The 22,637-nt window shown below is 44.4% G+C and overlaps 1 protein-coding gene across 3 annotated transcripts in view; it reads left to right on the top strand.

Moving 5' to 3' along the window:
* LOC146856562 (uncharacterized) overlaps positions 1–22,637 on the top strand; it is a 511,781-nt gene that overhangs the window by 322,115 nt on the left and 167,029 nt on the right. For all 3 annotated transcript variants that reach the window (XM_085654765.1, XM_085654767.1, XM_085654766.1), the window contains one exon: positions 2,008–2,090. In XM_085654765.1, coding sequence (XP_085510891.1) covers positions 2,008–2,090 — 83 coding nt within the window. The remainder of the gene's footprint in view (positions 1–2,007; positions 2,091–22,637) is intronic.

Here is a 22,637-nt window from a genome sequence, read left to right as displayed (position 1 = left end):
GTGGTTACATTACTCACCAATACATCCCCCATTTATATGAGACCTTCTATACATTTCCCTTCATCTCTACACAGAGTACAACCTAATCCAGAATTAATATTATTCTTTTGTCTCATTTTAAAGATACTAATTGTATATATGGACATAGCTATTTGAATGTACTGGTGGTACTGCCTTGCATGCTATGCATTATGAGTAGGGTGGGTTTACCATATCTTCTGCAGGGTTCAGTATCATGCGTGCCCAAAAAAGGTCTCATGGGACCTCTTTTGGCCACATATGGTACTGCACCCTGCGACTTGGCTAGGTAAAAAAACATTCTCATTTATAATGCCTGTAACTCTACCTCCAACAAATGCGAGACGATTACATTTCCAATGCAATTGGTCTCGCGTTTGTTAAAGTTATAGCTGTTGGCTTGAAAATTACAATGTTTTTCACTTTTGCTTTTTTATATCATTAGCAATAGTGCTATGCAAATATAATAACACCACTGCAAATAAAAAAAACAAAAGTATAAAACATTATTTTCAGCACCAACAGCTCTAACTTTAACAAATGCGAGACATTGCATTGCAAATGCTAGTTCTATCAGTCAAGCGTTAAGGCCCGGATGCGTGCTCCCTCACCCCCAATGCATTTATACATGAACTGCATTTATACTGCAAGTCTCATAGGGAAAGAAATCCCCACTCTGCTCTTTGAAGATGCTATTATTGTTGCTGGAACTCTACTTATCCTGAAGAACTCATGGGAAAGATTTACCACACTCTGCAAGGTCAAGGGGAATCAGTTAACTCCAGCAACATCAAATTACCTGATAATTAGCTGCATAAATCTTATCAAGGTACTCCACAACTGGATCACTCTCAGTTGGAGGTGTCTGTTGTGAAATGTTCTCGCATTTAGGATATGTGGCAATTCTACAAAGGATTGACAATTTTTTTATTTGCATTAATCTGCCAGAACAATACTCATCTCCAGGTCTACACTTAGCAAAACGTTTTGACGGTAGGTCAATATCACCTACTTTAGAAGTCGACAGAGCCGACACTGAGGCCAAAGCCATTTATGGCTCTGAGATCTGAGGCAATTGGTATAGTGTCTGATCAAATGTTTCCATTGTGATCATTTACACAGTCTTGGGGACCTTCAAGCCCCCTGACAAAGACCTGCCCCTTCTGCGCTAGCAGTAAAGAGTCTGAGGCATACTGTTTTTCTCTTGTCCAATGTACTTAGCACGCCATAAAAATATGTGATTCGCTTATTGAGGGAATGAGTACTATCCACTCACAAGTGGCTCTTGCAATTTGTAGAGCCAATTAGGAGAGCATTTATATTTTGGAATATCTGGATATTTCCCATCTACTTTGAACATCCACTGGTGCTACGTTGGAAGGCCCTAGGGACATAGATGCTAATTTGGAAAGAATATGTGTAGAGAAAGATGATGCTTTTTTGTTATCCCAGAAATAGACGAAGTGTGGTATCCTTTTATTTCACAAAATATTTGTATTATTGTACTTGTCCTTTTTAAACATAATTTTCTTAACATGAATCATATCTGCAGATCAATATGTGATCACTTTCAAAGACTATCATGTGAAGTCTTCTTATGAACTCCTTAGATATTTTATGGAAATATTTATCCTGCTGTTGCTAGCAGGGTGAGCTATTGTGAGTACTTTGATGCCCACCAATATGATGTCTGCACTGGTATAAATGCAGGAAAGGTGTTTTGCCTGTTTCCTGCTAGACTTGGGCAATTCATATATTTATATAGCGGCTTCAACGATACCAATAAGAGCCTTTCTACCCTTCAATTTTGTTAAGATGAAATGAAGTTGATTTATGGTGTCTGTGTAGAAGTACCATTTCCCCCTTCCATGTCGTAGAGAAGCTACAGGGTTCTGACATACAAAATGTTATTTGTCTGACAGTCTCCTATTGACATTCATATTCATTCTGTTAAAGTTTGACCATTCCTCTTTGTCTCCGAATTTCCAGTGCTCTAACAGAACAAAAGCCAAATAGTGTGACTGGTCGTACATCACCTGCATGGATGACCAAACCCAACCCCTGGAAACATGGTAAGTTTTGGTATACAAGATCTAAGTTGGTGGTCCATAGGAGTATTGTTCATGAGTACATTTAATTTTTTTCCTATAAATGTCTGTTTTAAGCCATAAACTGTGCATGCGGTGTTCCATTTATCATGTTGTATAAATACTTCTATGGCTGTTACATGTGCATCCCCTGTAAACTGCATACATGCTACCTCTCAATAACAATTACTCGCTTAAATTCTCTGCTGCCACCGCTTGCCATTACACCAAGTCGGGGATGGCTGGGCCAATTTACCCAGTGATGACTGCAGATTACCTCACATAGGAGACTGATAGACTGTGACCAAGGGGCACTGTTAGCACTGAAAGAAAAAGCAACCAAAGAACCACTCAGGCAAAAACCAATAATGAATAAAACATCTACTTCTGGAAGTGGTTGAGCCATTTACCACAAAATGGGCAGTAAGAGAAGCAATGTCATGTGGGAGCACAAGGATTATCAGTTTACTGGATTTCACAATTATCGGATGACTGGCTAGCAGGATGTAATACCTTTTAAATCTGGGAGAAGCTTGACAACCATTATCGATCTTAAGAATAAGTAATGGCACTTTGGTCGAAAAGAAGCACAAAATTGGCTGAAATTCATGTGTCAAGAACATTATGCTAATATACCTCTTTTATTGATTAAAAAAAAATAAACATTCCAATGGTGTTCAAATATTTCTGTGATGTCTGCTAATTTCTGAAGTGGCAGTATACAAGGCTACTGTGAATGGAGTATGCATATAGGCATCTAACTGGTTTTAAAGAGAATGTGGTGAAATCACATTGAATTCCAACACTGAGCTATATTTTCTTGCACATGGTTGAAAACTGAAAGGTAGAAAAAGTTATCACTCACCCAGAAGAAAGTTTTCTTGTACTAGGTGGTAAATAATCTTGGTCATGCCCAGTTGATGTGGCAGATGCCTTAAGTAGCAGCCTGTAGGTGAACAGGACAAATTAGACACATGTTTTGTTTTACAGGCAGATGGCACAATACATAAATATGGTTGCAACAGAGGCAAACAAAAAATTTCAGGACATTGCATTCTGGTACCCATGCAAGATTTACGGCTTCTGTGGGGATGTATGCATTTTCCTGTAGGTTTGCTGGTATGAGGCAACAAGCCATTCAGATGTTGCAGAAGTCCAGGATGATAGTTCTTCTGACAGGCACAGGCAATTGTGATGTTCATTTCACCACACAGGAAGCCGCAAGTGCATCTAAAATTATTCACTGAAAAATGTCCCTGATTATACATGTGAAGTCAGTCCTCAGGTTAATAGCACAGCTGCATGGCAGATCCATAGGATAAGGAATACCTCCAGGTGGCGTGTCACAAGACACTGCTACACAATCGAGTAGCATCATTATACATTGTGGGGAATTGCATGTGTATTAAGATGGTCTTAACGCAAATGCAGATATGGCCATGTACATTATAGTTTTCGATGATTCCAATGCCTTTGTAACAGATGTGTCTCAATGTTATGAACTTCAGAATTAAATATGGGCTATTGGATCTATGAATATGAAAATGGTATAAATCATGGGTCACAGCCATCCACTTTAGGAGGCAGTAGGATGACCACTTCACTCAATATCACCATAGATGCTGTGTTTCCATTCCAGAGTTTTAATGTGAAAATTGAACGCTTTCTGTGTGATATTCGATTAACACACACCTGATGGCAATGATGCAGAAGAAAAAGCCAAGGTTAGACTAATAGTATCCATAATCACATGGAGTAGGGTAGGCACCCCTGATTTGAGATCATTGAATGGCAGCCCACCCCCCATTTTGAAATCCCTGGCAAAGCCCACCTGTGGACCTCTAATACATACATTAGTCATTAATGCAGAAAATCAACCTCCCAGCACCGGATCCTGTGTTAACAAAAATGCTGAAGCTGTGGAGTAAGGCCTTGTAAACGTCAATACATTTAGCCCACGTTTTTTACAGTATTCTCTACTTATTTTGGAACAACTGGTAGCTTCTAAGAATTAAAGCGCCTATTCCTTGGCCCACCTATGACCCAGGGAACACTATATGCAAGTAGATATATGAATGGGTTCAGCACTCTTTTTGAGAAGCAAGTGACCCTGACTTGGACAACCTTCTTTAGATTTCGACTGTAAAATAGCAGTCATGCAGAGTATAAGTCACTATTAAAACAAGCATTTGCAATGCAATAGGTCTCGCATTTATGCGAGCTTGAGCTATTGACATTGCAAATGACTGCCTTTTATTTTTGTTTTTAAAACATAAATAAAATGCATTGTCATTTACAATGCCAATAGCTTAAACTTGCATAAATGCGAGACCTATTGCATTGCAAGTGCTTGTTAATCAATGCACTCACAGGCCGACCTCTGGTCTCCAGAGCCGCCCTCATCATTGTACACAGGCTGACCTCACCCAGCAGCGGCCTTTCTCATCGGCGCAGAAGGCGACCCATTGAATATAGGATTTTGCTCTCTCCTGTACACAAGCTCTTCTTTTTCTACAAGCTGTTCCATGTATAAATCAGTGTTTCTCATGTACACAGGGCACCCCCGGTATACCGGTTGTTCCATGTACACCCAAGCTGCCCCTACCTCATCCTGACAGCTGCCTTCTGCTCCTGCCCTTGGTCTCGCGCCCCGTTCTCAGACTGTGCCAAGGATCCTGGAGTTCACCAATAGCTTCAGACCCCAGGAAGTACGCCCTCATCCACAACAAGCCGCCAAAGAACCCAATACTAGGATATTTTACGGAGTATTTATAAATCGAGTTTTTAATTTTCTCAGCATCTTGGCGCTGACGGCTGTCTCTTGGTTACTCACTAGAGTGCACCCCACTAACAGTGGGTTTCCTTGCTGGGGGAGACCAACCGGGAGGGGGATCTTCCCAAACACCAGTGTGTGCAGGACGGGCGGGGGTGGACAGTGGGAATCAGTTTGGGCTCGTGGGGTATCTCTCTTGTGCGTAGGATGTCTCTTCTGCACGGCCTGCCTATGAACACAGACTGCCCCTTCTACGCAAACTGTCCCTTAGAGAGTGAGTGCCCAAGGTACGCAGACTGACCCCTGCACACAGTGTGCCACTTGAAAAGAGGTCACCCTTTTGCAGAGACAGTCGCGTGCGCACAGGCTGCCCTTGGCACACAGGCCGGCCGCAGCTTTATCCTCGGCGCTCACCGTGCAGCCCATCCTGCGCCTCGGCCCCCACAGCTTCCTGCCGGACAGAGGACCTGAGCTCGGGACTCGCAGCAAAGATACCCGCTGAGACCCGCAGAGGGGAGATCCACTCAGCCGCAGCACCCGGAGCAACCCGGAGAACAGCCCGTGCCTCGGCCGCTCTCAGTGCTGCCTACTGACTGCCCCGCACACACCCAGCTCGGGACTCGGCCGCTGCCCGCTATCTCCCCAGCCACCGTCTGCCGTGCCCGGTGCTCCCAGTGGCGCAGTGTGTGAGCGCCGCCTCCTCCTCCGCCGCTGCGCTTCCTGGTCTTCCCCCTTCTCACTCCCCTCAAGGTCTCCCTCCCTCGCAGGCTTCCTCTTCCCCTCACACGCTTCCTCTGCACTCTCCTCTTACTGGCTCTCTCCCCTCCAGACACTTCCTCTGCCCACACGAACACACCCTCCTTGACTCTCGCTCCTCGCAGGCTTCAGGTGCCCCACTGCCACCCCCCGGGGCTCCTCTATTCTCTCCAGACTTTTGTTCCCCTGCTTCAAAGTCACCGGCACCCCACACACTACTTTATCGCTTCCTCCAGACTGCCCCGCTGTAACATCTTCCCTCATAAACTTCATGTGTTCGGTCCCCCCTCGCAGTTCTTCGGACGTGCCTTGCAAGCCCCCACCTGACTCACCCCCCCACACTCTTCCCCTCCCATGACGTATTTGCTTGGCTTTTCCTGCCGGCCTCGCCTGCCAAAAGGTTTCTTGTCTTTATGGGGCCATGTGTTTGGCCCCATACAGATAAGAAACCTTTTGCGACCAACGCAAAGCAAGCGAATCCGTCCAAATGGGACGGCGCGAAAGGCCAAGCACATACGTCACCGATACCTCTTTTCTAATGGCTGGCCACCGTTTAGCATAAATGGTGGCGCCGGCCAATGGAAAAGAGGGGCGGGGCTTAAAGCCCCTTACAGAAAATACCTATCAACATTAAATCTCCCTAGCTAGACTGCACATGCGCGCAGCCTTACGCTAGCGAGACCTAAAAAACTAAATCCAAAAAGGAGGACCTTTATTAGAAATCTTGGGTAGATTTTGAAAACTCTAGGAGTTTGGTTGCCTGGGCATAATCAGGACCATATATCTTTCCTTGATGTCACTATTAGTGCAAAGGATGATGGCATCGTTAGTTCCCTATACACCAAACCCACAGACAGGAACAGTTTATTACATTTCAACAGCGCCCATCCACGTGCGTTAAGAGAATTTACCTGTGGGCCAGTTCCTACGTATACGTAGAAATTGTTCAGATCTGACCGAATATAAAATTGAGGCACAAATTCTGACTAGGAAGCTGGAGGAAAGATCATACCCAAAAAGAATCATTGAGAAGGCACAAAAACGATCCCGGAATACTCCACGGGAGGTTTTACTTGACTCATCAGAAGGCGGAACTAAATACCCTAATCTGCGTTACTACCTTCAATGCATCATCTAATGAGTTTAAGAAAATTATCAACAAAAAATGGCCGATATTAACAACAAATGAGTTGAAATTTGAAAAACACATGTTTTCCTTCAAAAGGAACAAGAGTTTGAGAGACCCATTAATTCACACAGATTTACAGAAAATGAAAAACACATATCGGAGTACCCTTTGGAATCAGCCGCAGGTCATGGGTCACTATCCGTGTGGTTCCTGTGTGGCATGTGCATTTACGGAACACACCAAAGAAATTGATCTGGGTATGCATCACAAATGGGAACAGAGGTCCCATACCAATTGCAACTCGGATAAAGTCATATATGTAATTAAATGCCCATGCCAGTTGATGTACATAGGGATGACAGGGAGGAAAATAGAAGTACGCATTAACGAACATAGAACTACGATCAGAAGGTCCATATCAGCAACCAGACTCACTGCCCATTATCTAGAGAAAAAACACTCAGACAGCGACCTATGGTGGTCTGTGATTGAGAAGGTCAAAGGGGATAGTAACGTGTCGAAAGTCCTCTTAGAACGAGAACAAAGATGGGTCTACAGATTAAAAACCCACATGATTGGTCTGAACGACCACATCCCTTGGAATCAATTAAACAAGAACAAATAGTCCCTATAACAACCCATATCTGAGAGGTAAATATGAGGAAACAAACTACGATACAGTGTATGCATATAGTCCTTACACTATTGATAAAAAAAATACCTGGATCTATGGTGTATCTAACTGGGGTTTAATTTATGGAAATTTTTAAACATAAAGAAACCCCATATTGCGACTCTGGGATGTGTATATACCCTAGTTTGGGATGGCCACGACATCCTAGTTGAATAAGCATAAATTGGTTTAATTTATGGAAGTAATTTTCATATAAAAAAACTCCATCACACCAAACACTGTGATTCAGGGATATGTACGTTCCCCAGTTCGAGATGGCCACGACATCGGAATTGAAAAAGTATGCATTTTGACTGTGTCAATAATAACGACATACACAAGCCCCTAACTAGGAGGATACAGAGAGTGACCCAAACGTATGATTTTTCTCCCCACACCAAAACACTGTTTTTTCTCTATATTTGAACACCGGCAGATAAACGAATAACTAAAGGGAAATGAGTCCGCATCATGAGAACTACTAGTTTCACAAAAACTTCATGTCCCATAATCCCCGTAGCGATACATGCGCAATACACACTTCCGCTAAGGGGCGTGGCCTCGGAGCTCCGGAAACAGACGGGATCATCCATAGAAGCTTAAAACCATGGCCACGAGAACGGGAGTAATTCCAAGCTGTGGGAACCAATACCGAATAGGTGTCTACACGGGGCAGGACCCTTGGTGGCGTGAGTAATATGAATGTGTGATTTAAGTAGACACGACAGCGAGTTGAGACACAGAATGATTACGAGTGAGTAGTTGCCCACTTTGCCTCATTTCCTTCTCTTTTTCTTTCATATTTCGGCCACGATGTGTGGGACTGGACTTCCTCACTATGAACGGTCATGTCAAAAACCTTGGTCGTATGGTCGGGGATGCACCGGTTTGCATATAATTTTTATGTTGCGAATTCACAGTGTGTGACTACAGGGCTACCCTACGTATAGAGGTCCCACATGATGTTAATCCTCTCCTAGATTGGGGTAAGCGACACTGTGTGGCATATGCGAGAGTGTTAATGCGTATTCACCACAAAGGAATGAATTAGGATTGGATTTGTTTTAAAATCGTGTTGATGCACTGAAAGTTCGACTGATAAAACTGATGTCTTCTAATCACACACAAATGGATGTGTGTAGATAGGATGTGGTATAATACCGCCACCTTAATAATCACACGCCACAAGTATGAGTGAAAATAGGATGCGGAAAATTTCAGCCACCTAAATATATATACACGCCACAATGCAGTGTGTCACTTATACGAGCGGCTATGCCCTAATCACGCGCACATTCCATTTCATGGTTTCACGTATGATGATTTGGAGAGTATAGAGACCATCACATTATTTTTGTTGATCTGTTTCTTTGCTAAAGGGAATTGACGCGCTTTATATGTTTGTCTTCTTTTATGTTTTTCACAGATGGAGTGAATTCATTTACAGAACGATAGAATTTAATAAGGTGCAGCTACCTGCCCTTACTGCACATTAGTATAGGGAACTTCCCTTCTACTTTTTTGATCTTACAGGGGGTACATGCCCTGATGAATGTCCATGCACCCTTCATGGGGCATTAAGGACAGAAACATGTTGGCAATAGGGTCCTAGGACCATAATATCCCTAGACACACTCTTCTTTTGTTTTTAATATCAGTGCCATACCCAAGAATAAAGGGAAACTGGGGTCTGACACCGATTTTTAATCTTTAAACCCCCTGGCCAAAAATCATCTCATTAAGTGCTCCCTGAAACATTGGTCGAGCCCACCCTGACCTCTAGGCGTCGGGGTGTCACGATGATGAAGCATGACACCACTAGGGTGTGTGAGGGAATATAATATCAAAAGGACTTGCTTCCTTCCCCACACTTAGGTGGTGTTATATACTTCAGATAGGGCATACCATCATTTGAGTTAGCAACAGATATTTATTGCTGACTTGTCCATCACGGGAGTATTTATAGTGATTCCATGCTGGAATAAGGCCAGCCTACCCCAGCAGACAAGATGGGACTGCGTTTCAGGAGTTGGAGTGAAGATTTATTGAGTCTTCTGGGGACGGCTTGAGAGAGAAATCAGGCACACAGTAGGCGGGTAGAGTTGAGACTGGTGCAGGCTTATGCTTATCAGTGGGGAAGGTGATCAAACTGACACTCGAACAGATCGGGGTATTGGTGGCTAGGCAGATGGCTGGGGAGACCCTCGGTTCCTGGCAAATATGTCTTACTAAGGCAACTAACCTGATTAGACACTGTTCTTAGAAATATTAAAGTGTACTTCATGTGTTTTGCTTTGGTAATCCACTGATGTACTCCTGCATCAAAACTAGACCAAACTGGGTTCCAGGGTGGTAAAAAAGGTGACACTTAATGAAAGCAACCGTAAGGACCCTAGACAGAGTTACTGGGTCTGGAGCTTCTCGTCATTGGTGTGCGTCCTGGAAAGGTGGGAGGAGTTATCAGTCGGTCATAAACCTACTTGCATGACAGTCAATTAAACTGTGTTGATGTGGATAGGCCTACCTAAAACAAACCTTGATATCTGAACGTCATTATGGTGTATGCAATAGGGCGGTTAATCAGAGTCTGGATAAATGTGCCCACACTAGTAATATCTGGTCTCCTGTGTAAAGTTACGAATGGGAAATGAGTTAATAACAAAACTGTATAAAACAACATTACAATTCTAATAACAGAAATCGCCCCAGCATCTCCTCGTTTTGCTTTTCGCTTTGCAGACCGAGATGTGTGCTACAGAATTCCATACTAGTAGTTTGTCCCTAGGCAGGATCTTAGGAGGTGGCACACTAGAAGATCGTATAAGAAACAAGCTTGGTTGAGGGGCTCAGATTTGTGCTTTCAGGTGCAATCTGTGAGTGCAGCAAACCGGGCAAGAAATCAAGTGGTATCCCTGTGTGATTACTAAGCAGGTTAGTGCATGGCTTTGTCTCCTAATGCATTGATAACATGGGGCTAGAAAGGAAGTGCAAAAAAGCAGGTTAGGGTGAATGATTGTTTCCCTTGATGTACAGTTGGTTAGCTAGAACTGATTTACTGAAGCTAGGCAGGATGGCTAATCCATTGGTTCATGGTTGCCAGCGGAACATCTTGTGAGCCAAAAGGTGGCAGTCGTTCATAAACCGGTCTGTTAGAGGCCTGCAGCTGTCGAATATTAGAATCATTCTGTCCAAGTTATTTTTTGAATGCCATTTCAACCCCCTGGAGGTATTTCACAGTCCGAGATATAAGTTGCAGATCTGCTGAATTGAGGCAGGTCAGTACTATTTGTCTACAAGAACGTACCCCAGGCTGGTTCAAGAATGGAAGGGGCCAGTGATGGCGATGGCTTAGGGTTGTTTTGCAGAGACATATGACACAGATTATGTCTTCCTTTGGGTTACCACATTACCTGCAGTCTCCTATGACTTTGTCTTTGCCAGGGAGTGGGGTGTGTATTTGATGGCAGCCTTCTCGGTCAATGTTTCAGATATTGTCCCTTTAGTCTGCTGTTAAAAGCTTCTTCTTGGAATAGCTGCAGTTTTAATAGCTTGTTACTGCATACGATCACCCAGACATGTGACTGTTTTTCTAAAGTTGCTTTGTCCTCCAAGGATGATCGGATTTTAGATGTTTTTGTTTGACTCATTTGGAAATTTCATAACTTGTTATTGCAGACCAAACTTCTGTTAGACCGAACGTATCATTGGTTGTAAATATTCTATAGCAGGTGAATGAGATCTTTTGTTCATCTCCAGCCAAATGTTGTGATTAACGGGGTTCTTTTCTGCAAATTTAAATCTATAGCAAAATTTGACAGACTGTGCACCTGCCTAGTGTCTTCTTAACAAGACTGAACTCCAAACTGATCTGTGCTGGGGAATTCAAAAATGTGCCTATACATCCTCATTGTGATTGTATCCAGGATGTTTTAATCTCTACCCTGTAGTGCTTCACTGCCATATGTCAAGGAAGGCACTACCTTTGCCCTAGCAATTTCTAGTATAGCAGTGTGCGATGGACCTCATAGGTTTCTGAATAGGGCCTCCAACCCTACCCCACCCCTGTCAAAGCGATCCCTTTTCTTTGATTTCCTCCTTCTGGTGTTTGAATGTGCCTTCGCTGTCTAATAGTAGGCCAAGATATTTGTATCCATTTGTTTTGTCGATCTTGGCTGAATTGAGGAACCAATTGGCCTTTACCGTTTCTCTTCTCCTGAAGGTCATGATTTTCATATTTTTCATGTTTGTCAGGCCATTCATGCTTGAGTGTTCTTGTGTAGCATTTTGTAGGCGCTGCAGCATGGACGTCAATTCACTAAAATGCCATGGGTGGCAGAAGTGACATCACAGGATGTGACATCATATGGTCTTTGTCTTCCCTACAGTGAGTCCATGTGACCCTGGTCATGTCACAGAAAATACATCACAAAAGGTATAGATTGTTCAATTAGTGCAACGTTAATAAAAAATAGACATACCATTCATACCTTTATCATATCATCCCATGTCAATTCCATTACCCATCTCTACCTCATCTTATTGCCTTCCTTCCCCATCTTCCTCTAACCTTTTTATGTCCTACTCATCACTTTAATAGTTTTTCTACATCACCCTGTGATGTGTTCTCCTCTCCCAGTTCACAACTTGACCGCATTTTGATAACCAACTTATTCTCACAGTTCCATTATCTGTTCCCTCCCACTACCAGTTGTCATTACTATTGTTCACATATTTCCCATTATACCTCCCTCTTATTCTCGCATCTCTGTATCAGACGGGTTCTCTATCTTCTTTCTCCTTTCTCTGCACACCCTTCACTCTAATTTGAGTTCAGAATTAGCCTCTTACTTCCAATTTCATCACTCTAATTTGCGCAGATTTCTCTCTCCTTATGTCATGTTCACCTACATCTTTCCCATGTTCCCTCCTAACTTCACCTCTCTCATTATCACCATTCTCTTAGTTTGCTCTCATACAATTTTCACCCTTATCGTCAACAACTAATTATAGCTATCTCTTGATTCACCCTCACCCTAATCGTCTGATATACCTCCCTCAAACATTCTCTAATGGTTGTATGACTTAACAACCCATGCATTAATGACACATCTTTACCATGCATCCATTACCACGCATTGCCTTAACAACTATACCTTTACCTTTGCCACACATGTCATTACAACACATGGTAAGTGGTAAGAGCCTCTCACACGAGTGATTAATTACCACTAAAAGGCCCTGATTATGGGTTAAGTTGAGTAGATTTCCTGTATGGAATTCACTCCACACAATCATGAGTAGAGCGTACTTCCTGCACCTGGATTTACCAAGTGCTGGGACATCCGATTGTATTTTTCCAGATGGCAAATCCTGCTGGTAAAATCGCATTAGGAAAGACTGCATTGCAGTCTGGACCTATTTACCAGCCCAGCCTCTATCTCAAGCAAATTATGGAGGAAGCATGTAATGGTCCCCCATCAGCCAACAACTTCCTTTTCTCTTCCCACCCTTCCATTACCTTATCGCCCCACACATATTTACCAACTGTTCAGAGCAGGTGTTAAATGTGTGTGTTACACCTCTCTGGAAAGGAAATACTGTGCAGAATTATGCCCTGTAACACACAATTATTCTCCATTCTAAGGGGTTTAACTCAGAATTGCATGGAGTTACCACAGGATACCAGCTTTTACAGGCGCAGAGTTTGCGCCCTAACAACACCAAACTGAGTTTGGGATAAAGGATCATAAATAAGGCATTGAAATGTCTCACGCATACACAATCAAGCTAACGGATCATTTGGCAGCAAGGCCCGACTGGCCGCATCAGGCATTTCCCAGGAGGCTGGCAGGGGGTCGGTTGGTAGGGCAGGGCTGGACTGGCCCGAGCGGGCACCAGGCGTTTTCCCGGTGGGCCACCATGCTGGGGGCTGGTTTTGTGCCCCAGGGGGCCGTTTTTTTTTTTTACCAGGGCCAGCAATATCAGCCCCTGTAACAAAATCGGCTGAAACCGGCCCTAGCAAACAGCTCAGCCGCATCCCCACCCCCACCTCCCCTGGGGGCCGGACGACCAGTATGCCAGGGCCGGTTTTGGTTCCCAGTCCGGCCCTCGTGGGGGCTCAGTTTTGTAACTGGGGGCTGATTTTGTAGCAGTGCAGCCGTTTTAAAACACCTTCTGCAGAGTTCCTTGAATATTTATCAGTTTTCATGCAACAATAAAAGTGTCAAGATAACTCTGGTGATTAATATACCTGCTAGAGAGAGATCCAGTTGTCTAGTAGCAGTTTGGACTCCTCTAAGGTAGCACAGAGGGTTAATATGCCTGCTGCAAAAGACATGTACCTTTCATTTGACAGACCAGTATGTTCGAGGCATATGAGATGCAGATTGTACACTATGCATAGATCTCCATCTGGTGTTGGGCTCGGATGTCCTCATGTTGTTCTTGTCTTCGAAGAATTGTTGCAGTCACAAGACCAGTGACTCCTCCTTCGGTGGACAATGCGCATGGGCATCGGCTCCATCGTTAGATTGATTGTTTTTTTCCGCCATCGGGTTTGGATGTGACTTGCTGCGCTCCGGGTCGGTGTCGTTATCGAACCCCCTTTCGACACGCAATCACACTTGACCAATGGTATTGTCTCGATCGAGTGCCTTCGATGCGCACCCTCAACAACTTTCGAATAAACTTCGACGCCTGCGGACTTCGACGCAGGCCGCTGGGCCTACCCATGCCGATAAAGATGGACGTCGATGGAACGGACTCCTTTTAAGAAATGTCCACATCCTGTTTGCAATCTGTGCCTCTCTCCAGAACATTGAGAGGACGATTGTGAGGCTTGTCTCTCCTTCAAGTCCAAGAAGACCATCCGGGATCTTTGAGCTCGAAGCAGCGAGATGTCGGGAGGCACAGGTTCCAATCCGGACATCTTCCATCCAGGTCCTGATAGCCTTCCGCAGCCAGAACAGGAAGAACCGGTCCCGGACTCTGAAGCAGACGTCTCCGCCGAAGATATCACCCCGGCTCAAAGGGACGCGAGTACCGAGACCCCCGCCCCACCCAAGCCCATACCAACTGCTCCGGTGACACCTTCGCCTTCGGGCTCAGGTCCACACCGTATGAAAACTTTGAGCGCCCAGCCTCCGGGCCTGGCGCCGTAGGACAAAGAAAAGCCTTCCGGCTCGAGCCACCCACCCGGTACCGAAAAGCCATCTTCGGCACCGAAAGCTGTCTTCTAAGTTGCCGGCACCGGGAAAACATTTGGCACCGAAATTGACAAAAGATCCCTCGGCGCCGAAGCAGCCGGATAAGGCATCGGCGCCGAAGCAGCCGGATAAGGCATCGGCGCCGAAGCAGCTGGATAAGGCATCGGCGCCGAAGCAGCCGGATAAGACACCACAACAGCCGGATAAAACCTCGACCCTAAAGCACACAGAGAAGACTTCGGCACCGAAAACTTCGGAGCCCAGACCATTAAAGGACAAAACTCCTATAAATAGGCCTCCTGAACAAACGCCTCCGGAGCCGAAACAACCCGCACCGAAGGCCTCGGAACCAGGGAAAGCTTCTGTACCGGACACTGTCCCGAAACAGTCAAGAACAGTTTCCAAGGAGAAATCCTCGATGCCAAATAAACCGATCGATCCCGAAGAGCTTTTTCTTTCCCGATCCGAAACAGACTACCATCTTTATTCACCCAAAGACTGGTCAGATAGTCACCAAGCTACCTACAAAGAGGAAACCAGAACATTTGCCACATGTTCCAGTTCCCCCAAAGAAATTACACATAGCTACTAATACCTCACCACCACCTTCACCTCCACCACCATTTAACCCTAATCTACTCATTTCACCAGCACACTCTCCACAACCAGAGGATAGTAACGATTCACATGGGGATGGGCAAGATGACGATGTAGTACCATTAGACATTGAAGATCCTGATGATCCACCACAGGATCCAGACCCATGGCATGATTATAATACTGATTCTGATCTAACCAATGATCCGGATTCCTACCCCTCAAAACCATCTCCGCCAGATGACAATGTGGGTTTTGCCCAGCTAATCAATAGGGCCGCCACATACCATAAGGTCAAACTACATTCCGATCTTGTAGAAGAGGATTTTCTACTGAAGACGTTTGACCAACCACTAAAATCTACTTGCGTCTTACCCATGTTAGAAAAGCCTTCTTAGACCCGCTCCTGAGGTGTTCAAAGACCCAGTTAGAGCTAGGGTTCTTAACCCCAGAGTAGATAAATACTAAGCAGCTCCCACTGACCCTATATACATCAAGGGCCAACTTCCCTTAGATTCACTGGTTGTAGCTAATGCGCGCAAGAGGGCAAACTCTCAGGGGTCAGGTGACACACCACCTCCTGAAAAAGCATCTAAATTATTAGATGCGTCAGGTAAACGTATGGCGTCTCAAGCTGCAAACTCATGGAGAATAGCAAACACACAAGCCCTTCTAGCAAGATAGGAACGGGCCCACTATGATGAGCCGGAAGAGCTCATTCAACATCTACCTCAAGAATATAAGGACAAAGCCAATGAACTTCTAACCAATACAGCCATCAAATGTGCGCTTGACGCAGCAGACACCGCGTCCCATGCAATAAATACCAGTGTTTTGCTACGCAGACACGCCTGGCTCGGGGTATCTGGATTTAAACAAGAGGTGCAAAATACCATCCTTAATCAACCTATTGATCAGGAGCACCTCTTTGGCCCTGCAGTGACGTATCTTTAGAAAAGATTAAAAAGGACACGGAGACCGCAAAGTCTATAGGAGCCTTACAGTCACCATCTGCCAGAGGCTCCTTCCGTCACTCTTTCTATAGAGCAGGTTCCAAGACAAATACATCAGAACACCCGTCCTCATCCTATAAAAGTCCCAACCAGCGTTCCTTTTCCAGGGGATACAATAGAGGAGGTTACTGAGGGAACAACAAGGGTAGAGGCAGGGTTAACACCCTCAACTCCCCTAATAACAAACAGTGACTTCCCTGCGCTTCCCCCCCAATCATCCCACTCCTGTCACGGGACGCCTTTCAGTTCCTGCCTGTATGGAATTCCATCAAAACAGACAAGTGGGTAAGACAGATTATCCAGTATAGTTATTGCCTGGAACTCACTTCTACGCGTCCCAACATTCCTCCAAAACAGCGTCCAATGTCATCAGAATACCTATCGCTCCTCAAACAGTAGGTCTTAGCAATGTTACAAAAACATGCAATAGAGCCAGTTCCTGTGCCTCATCAGGGGCACAGGGGCCTATTCCTTTTATTTTCTAATCCCAAAAAAAGGACGGCTCTCTCAGGCCAATACAGGCCTTCAGACCGCTCAACTTTAACATTCAATCAGACCACTTCCACATGCTCAGCAAGGCGACTTTTTCTCCACTCTAGATCTAAAGGACGCCTACTTCCACATTCCCATTCATCCCGCTCACAGGAAATATCTCAGGTTTGTGATAGATGGTCAACACTACCAGTTCAAGGTTCTCCCATTTGGAGTCACCACAGCACCCAGGGTTTTCACCAAGTGCCTCACAGTGGTTGCAGCCCATCTGAGAAAAGCACAAATTCATGTCTTCCCTTATCTGGACGATTAGCTCATAAAGCAAACGCCTATAACAGCTGTGTTCAACACACACTCCGTACAATACAGTTGCTTCACAGTCTGGGATTCACAATAAATCTAGGCAAATCCCATCTCCAACCGTCCACAATACAACAATATCTAGGAGCTACGGTAAATACTGCCACAGCCCTAGCATATCCCAATCTAGTCAGGATAAGTGCTATACAAACGCTAGCTCAAAGATTTCAGCCACAACACTCACTACCAGCAAGGGTGTTCATGCAGCTAATAGGAATGATGGCCTCTTGCATTTTTCTCATTCCTCATGCAAGACTGCAAATGCGTCCATTACAAGAGTGTCTAGCACGTCAGTGGAACCAGGCTCAAGGTCAGCTAACAGATCTGGTGTTGGTGGACGACTGCACCCATCGCTCTCTGCAGTGGTGGACCACAAACAACCTTCCCAAAGGGCGGTTGTTCCTCGAGCCAGTCCCATAGATCGTGCTAACAGATGCATCACTCACCGGCTGGGGAGCACATCTTCAAACCCATACCGTTCAAGATGTATGGACCTCCCAACAAAAACAATTTCACATGAACTACCTGGAATTGTTAGCAATCTCTCTAGCGTTGAAGTCTTTTCAACCGCAACTGCTATGGAAAGCTGTCCTAATCCATACAGACAACATGACAGCAATGTATTACATTCAAAAGCAAGGGGGGGGGGACACACTCTCTCCAGTTATCCCACCCGGCGCAGAGCATCTGTAGATGGGCCATTCCGCGGAAGATATACCTCCTGGCAGAACACCTACCAGGAGTACACAATCTGATGGCTGAGCAGATCCGCTATCTAACACTACAGATCCACGAATGGGAACTTCATCCTCAAGTTCTTCTTCCATTCTTTCACATGTGGGGACGCCCAGAGATAGATCTGTTTGCCACACACCAAAATGCAAAATTCCCAAGCTTCGCATCCAGGTATCCACACCCATTGTCCAAAAGCAATGCGCTATGGATGAATTGGTCAGGCAAATTTGCTTACGCTTTTCCGCCTCACTCATTCCATTACTAGTGAGGAAACCCAAACAGCATTCCCTCACAATGATCCTAGTTGCTCCAACATGGGCAAGGCAACCGTGGTTTACAACTCTGTTGGAACTATCAGAAGTACCACATCAAAAGCTTTACCTCTCACCCAAGCTTCTCACTCGGAACCATGGGGAGATAAGACACCCAGATCCCAATCAGCTCAACCTTGCGATCTGGCTCCTGAAATCCTAGATTTCGGCTACCTTAATCTCCCGCCAGACTGTATGAAAATTATCAAAGAAGCTAGACGCACTACCACAAGGGCATGCTATGCGGCAAAATGGAAGAGGTTCGTCATTTATTGCTCACACAACAATATCAACCCACTAGATGCTTCTATTCAAAACATCATCTGTTACCTCTTGCATCTACAACAATGTAACCTAGCGTATACATCTATAAGGTTACATATAGCTGCCATAGCAGCCTACCTACAAAACAGACAACATTTGTCTTTGTTTAGGGTTCCTGCTATCAAAGCTTTTATGAAAGGACTTAAAAGAATAATTCCACTAAGAGCTCCACCCTCTCCAGTGTGGAATCTCAATGTAGTCCTTACCAGACTAATGGGTCCTCCTTTTGAACCTCTCCACAAATGTGAACTACAGTTCCTCACTTGGAAAGTAGCATTTTTAGTCGCTATCACATCTCTCCGAACAGTGAGTGAACGCCAGGCATTAACCATACAAGAACCATTTTTACAAATCCATCATAACAAAGTGGTTCTTAGAACAAACCCAAAGCAGTATCTGCCTTCCATCTGAACCAGTCTGTTGAACTACCAGTATTTTTCCCTGAACCAGACTCAGTGGCAGAAAGAGCTCTACACACCTTAGATGTTAACAGTCATACTTTACTACATTGAAAGAACAAAATCCTTTAGGAAAACCAAACAACTTTTCGTGGCTTTCTCCCCACCTCATAAGAGCAATCCAATATCCAAAACAGGAATTGCACGGTGGATTGTAAAATGCATACAAATATGCTACCTTAAAGCCAAACGAACATTAACCATTCCCTCGAGCTCATTCTACACGCAAACTAGGGGCTTCCGTGGCATTCTTACTGAACATTCCCCTGGATGACATATGCAAGTCAGCAACTCGGGCCACACCACACACCTTCACAAAACACTATTGTGTAGATGTGCAGGCAAAACAAGCTAGTGTGGGCCAGGCTGTATTAAAAACACTATTTCAAACTACTGCAACAGATACAGGTAGCCACCACTAAGGAGGAAACTGCTATATAGTCTATTCATAGTGTACAATCTGCAGCTCATATGCCTTCAACGGAAAATTCTACTTACCAGTATGCATCTGTTCTTGGCATGTAGAGCTGCAGAGTTGTACACGCCCACCCGCCTCCCCGGATACCTCCATCTGTTCCAGTATTATCTTATTTAGATACATCACTCATGGACATCTTTCTACTTCTTACTACTCCATTTAACCCTAAGTGGCAAAAACAATCTTAACGATGGAGCCGATGCCCATGAGCATTGTCCACCTAAGGAGGCGTGACCGGTCTCGATACTGCAACACTTCTTCGAAGACAAAAACAACATGTAGACATCTAAGCCCAACACCAGATGGCAATTTATGCATAGTGTACAACTCTGCAGCTCTACATGCCAAGAACAGATGCATACTGGTAAGTAGCATTTTCCTTTATTTGCAGAGCTCAGTGGTTTACTGCTTTTGTCACACAGATCCCTTCGTTAATGTGCAGTTCATAAGTTACAATCTTAATCTAGCACAGTGAGCTATGAGCTGCCAGCAAAGAGTTGCATGCAAGCTGCATGGCTTAGGTTAAAATGTTATGTTTATTCTCAGTCTTTCATTATCTTAACCCCTTGAGTGCCCCGCCCTTTCCCCGCCCTGTGCCGGCCCTTTCATTAGCAGGCGGGGTTCATGAAGAGATAGTCTCGTCATGGGCACAGCGCAACCGCGCTCCATGACGAGACCATCTCGTCATGGGCACTGAAGGAGTTAATGTTGCTAAAGAGTGTGTGTTTGAGCTACGTTCTGAATCCTGAGTTTGTACTTCTCAAGGTCCAAGCAATACTAAACCAGCATTGAAATTGCAATAGATCTCGCCTTTGATTAAGTTAAAGCCATTTGCTTTGCTAATGGTATTGTATAGCAAAGCAAATGGCTTTAACTTAATAAAAGGCTAGACCTATTGCATTTGTAATGCTTGTTTCCTTGTGGGTTGGATGCACTTTCCAAATTTTGCATTGATGTACAGAGTATCTGTAGTGTTTTATAGGAGGTGTGGGATGTTTATATATTGGGCATGTATTGCTCAAGAGAGGAGTGGTTGTTTTCCAAAGAGTTGGTGGCCATAATGGAGACATGGTGATGGTGGACAGAATGAGAAGGACGATATGGAATAAATATTGATCAGAGGCGAGACAATTGGAATAAAAATGGTAAACTAAGTGTGGAATTTGAGGCATTGACGTACTGGGTGGAAACCAATCTTGCTACAGAAGCTAGGATTATCACAGAGATGCTGAATGTTGTTTTTATTGGTGTTAGCAAGATTTGTTGGAGTCATATTCGGGAGCCGAGAGCATCCATGACCCCAGTATACCTCTCAGGATGACAGAGCCTGTGTTCGCGACTGGTTGCTCCTCCTGCCCCGAGGAGGGTTGAGGAAACCGAGATTATGGGATATTCTGCAGAGCAGTGAGTTGGAATTACAAACAAGCCACAAAAACATGAAACCAAGAGAGCCTAGCCCGCCACCCCCATGCCCCGAAACAAAGAGCAGCTTGGTGAAGGGATCGGCAGACAAAGGCTTCCGACAATAGCAGGACAGGTGGAAGTCTCCTAGGACCAGGTAGACAAAGAAGCCACACAAAAGGCAGAGAGGACGAAAAAAGCCTCAGTTAAAGCACAGAACACCTGCCCCAAATCAATCTTCAGCGACATCAGAACCCTGAAAACGTACGGGGGCAGGAAGGACACCAGGTAGCAGAGATCAAAGTCACTGCCAGTAAATAAGGAAACACACTCTAGGTGGGCAGACAAAGGCATGGGTGACATAAAATAAAGTTTACAGGAGGGCACTTAAGCAGCACACTTACAGCCAGCCATCTGTCCTAGGGGCACCAACCTGACCCCTCCGTCCACCCACCTTGAGAATGATTGGCCATTCCGAGCAGAAGACATCACAGCGCGACAGAGCCAGAGTTGAAGGAAGCCGGCGTGTTAAAAAGCAACATGACACAGCTTCTGATAAGCTTGGTTGCCGTGACAATAGAAAGCTATTGTCACAAGATGGCGTTGGACTGTCCACAGTCCCTACGGACACGCGCATGCTGTTTACTTTGGACAAATGGCGAGAACAGCCATCTTTGTCCATGCAGACGCGTGCTTTTAAGCCCACGGGAGAATTGATTGCAAAAGGCATGCGCGGCTTTCGCCAGGCGCGACTTAAAAATGGCTACCAGTATGAATGACATGTAACTTCCCGGGAGGGGGGGGGGGGGTGATCGTGATCTGACACCCTACATTGGTATGAGAGGCACTCAGGAAATCATTCAAGAGCCCCAAAAAGGAATATTGTATCCTGGTGTACTGTAGGGTCATTATTTAATATAGTTTAAAAGCTAGTACCACTGAATATATACTGAAGAATGTGCTGTAAAATGCACCTGTTTTATTTTTAGAAAATAGGGACCTCTAAATACACAATATACTTGCTAGTCGTAGGGAAATGAATTGTTGGGGGGAAAAACAGTACATAAGCAAGTGAATAACTATGAAATTTTCTAAGCTACAAAAACCAGTAGGATTATTAACAATAGATCATGTACATAGATTCAAAAGAAAACAGCTGAAAAAAATATATACCATTATTAGCATATTTATTATTTTTTGGATTTGATTTTTAAATATTGTTTGCAAAAAACGTTGGTTTTCTTTTAGGAATAGTAAAAAGCATAAATATAACAATATAATCATATATCTAAAAGACACAAAGCATTGATATTACAATTCCTTTTTCAATTTGATTTCAGTCAAAATTTCTAGTGTTACTGTAGATCATTGGAAGGCTAGTGGTAGATGAGAACTACACGCGTTTCGGCATGTGTGCCTTCATCAGGGGACCATCTTAGCTATAATCATTTAGTGTATACAGAGAGCAACTGGTGAATTGGCCGCAATTTTGACTCCAGATCTTTAAGAACGGATATCTGCTCTGCTTTGGGGATTTATTCAATGATTTATGAAACACAGGACTTCCACAAGACTGTCCAATATATTCAGATGCCGTCTCCATTTCAGAAATTATTTCTCGTATTCCAACGGCTTTATTTTCAATATGTTACCTAAAATAATGATGTGTAGTCAATGGCCTTCGTTTTAAATACCACAAAATACTTTATGGTTGGAGTCCAGCTTTCTAATTTTCAATTAAAGCCATCTTATACTTGACAAGAAGGCGATTGGGGTGGTGACAACGCAGATGAAGATGGCACAGTTTTGGTACACCATGGAAGCTTC

The sequence above is a fragment of the Triturus cristatus genome, chromosome 4_1 (assembly GCF_964204655.1).
Source record: "Triturus cristatus chromosome 4_1, aTriCri1.1, whole genome shotgun sequence".
Classification (NCBI taxonomy): Eukaryota; Metazoa; Chordata; class Amphibia; order Caudata; family Salamandridae; genus Triturus; species Triturus cristatus.
The sequence above is the reverse complement of the archived record's forward strand: the minus strand, read 5'-3'. Positions and strand labels throughout refer to the sequence as shown.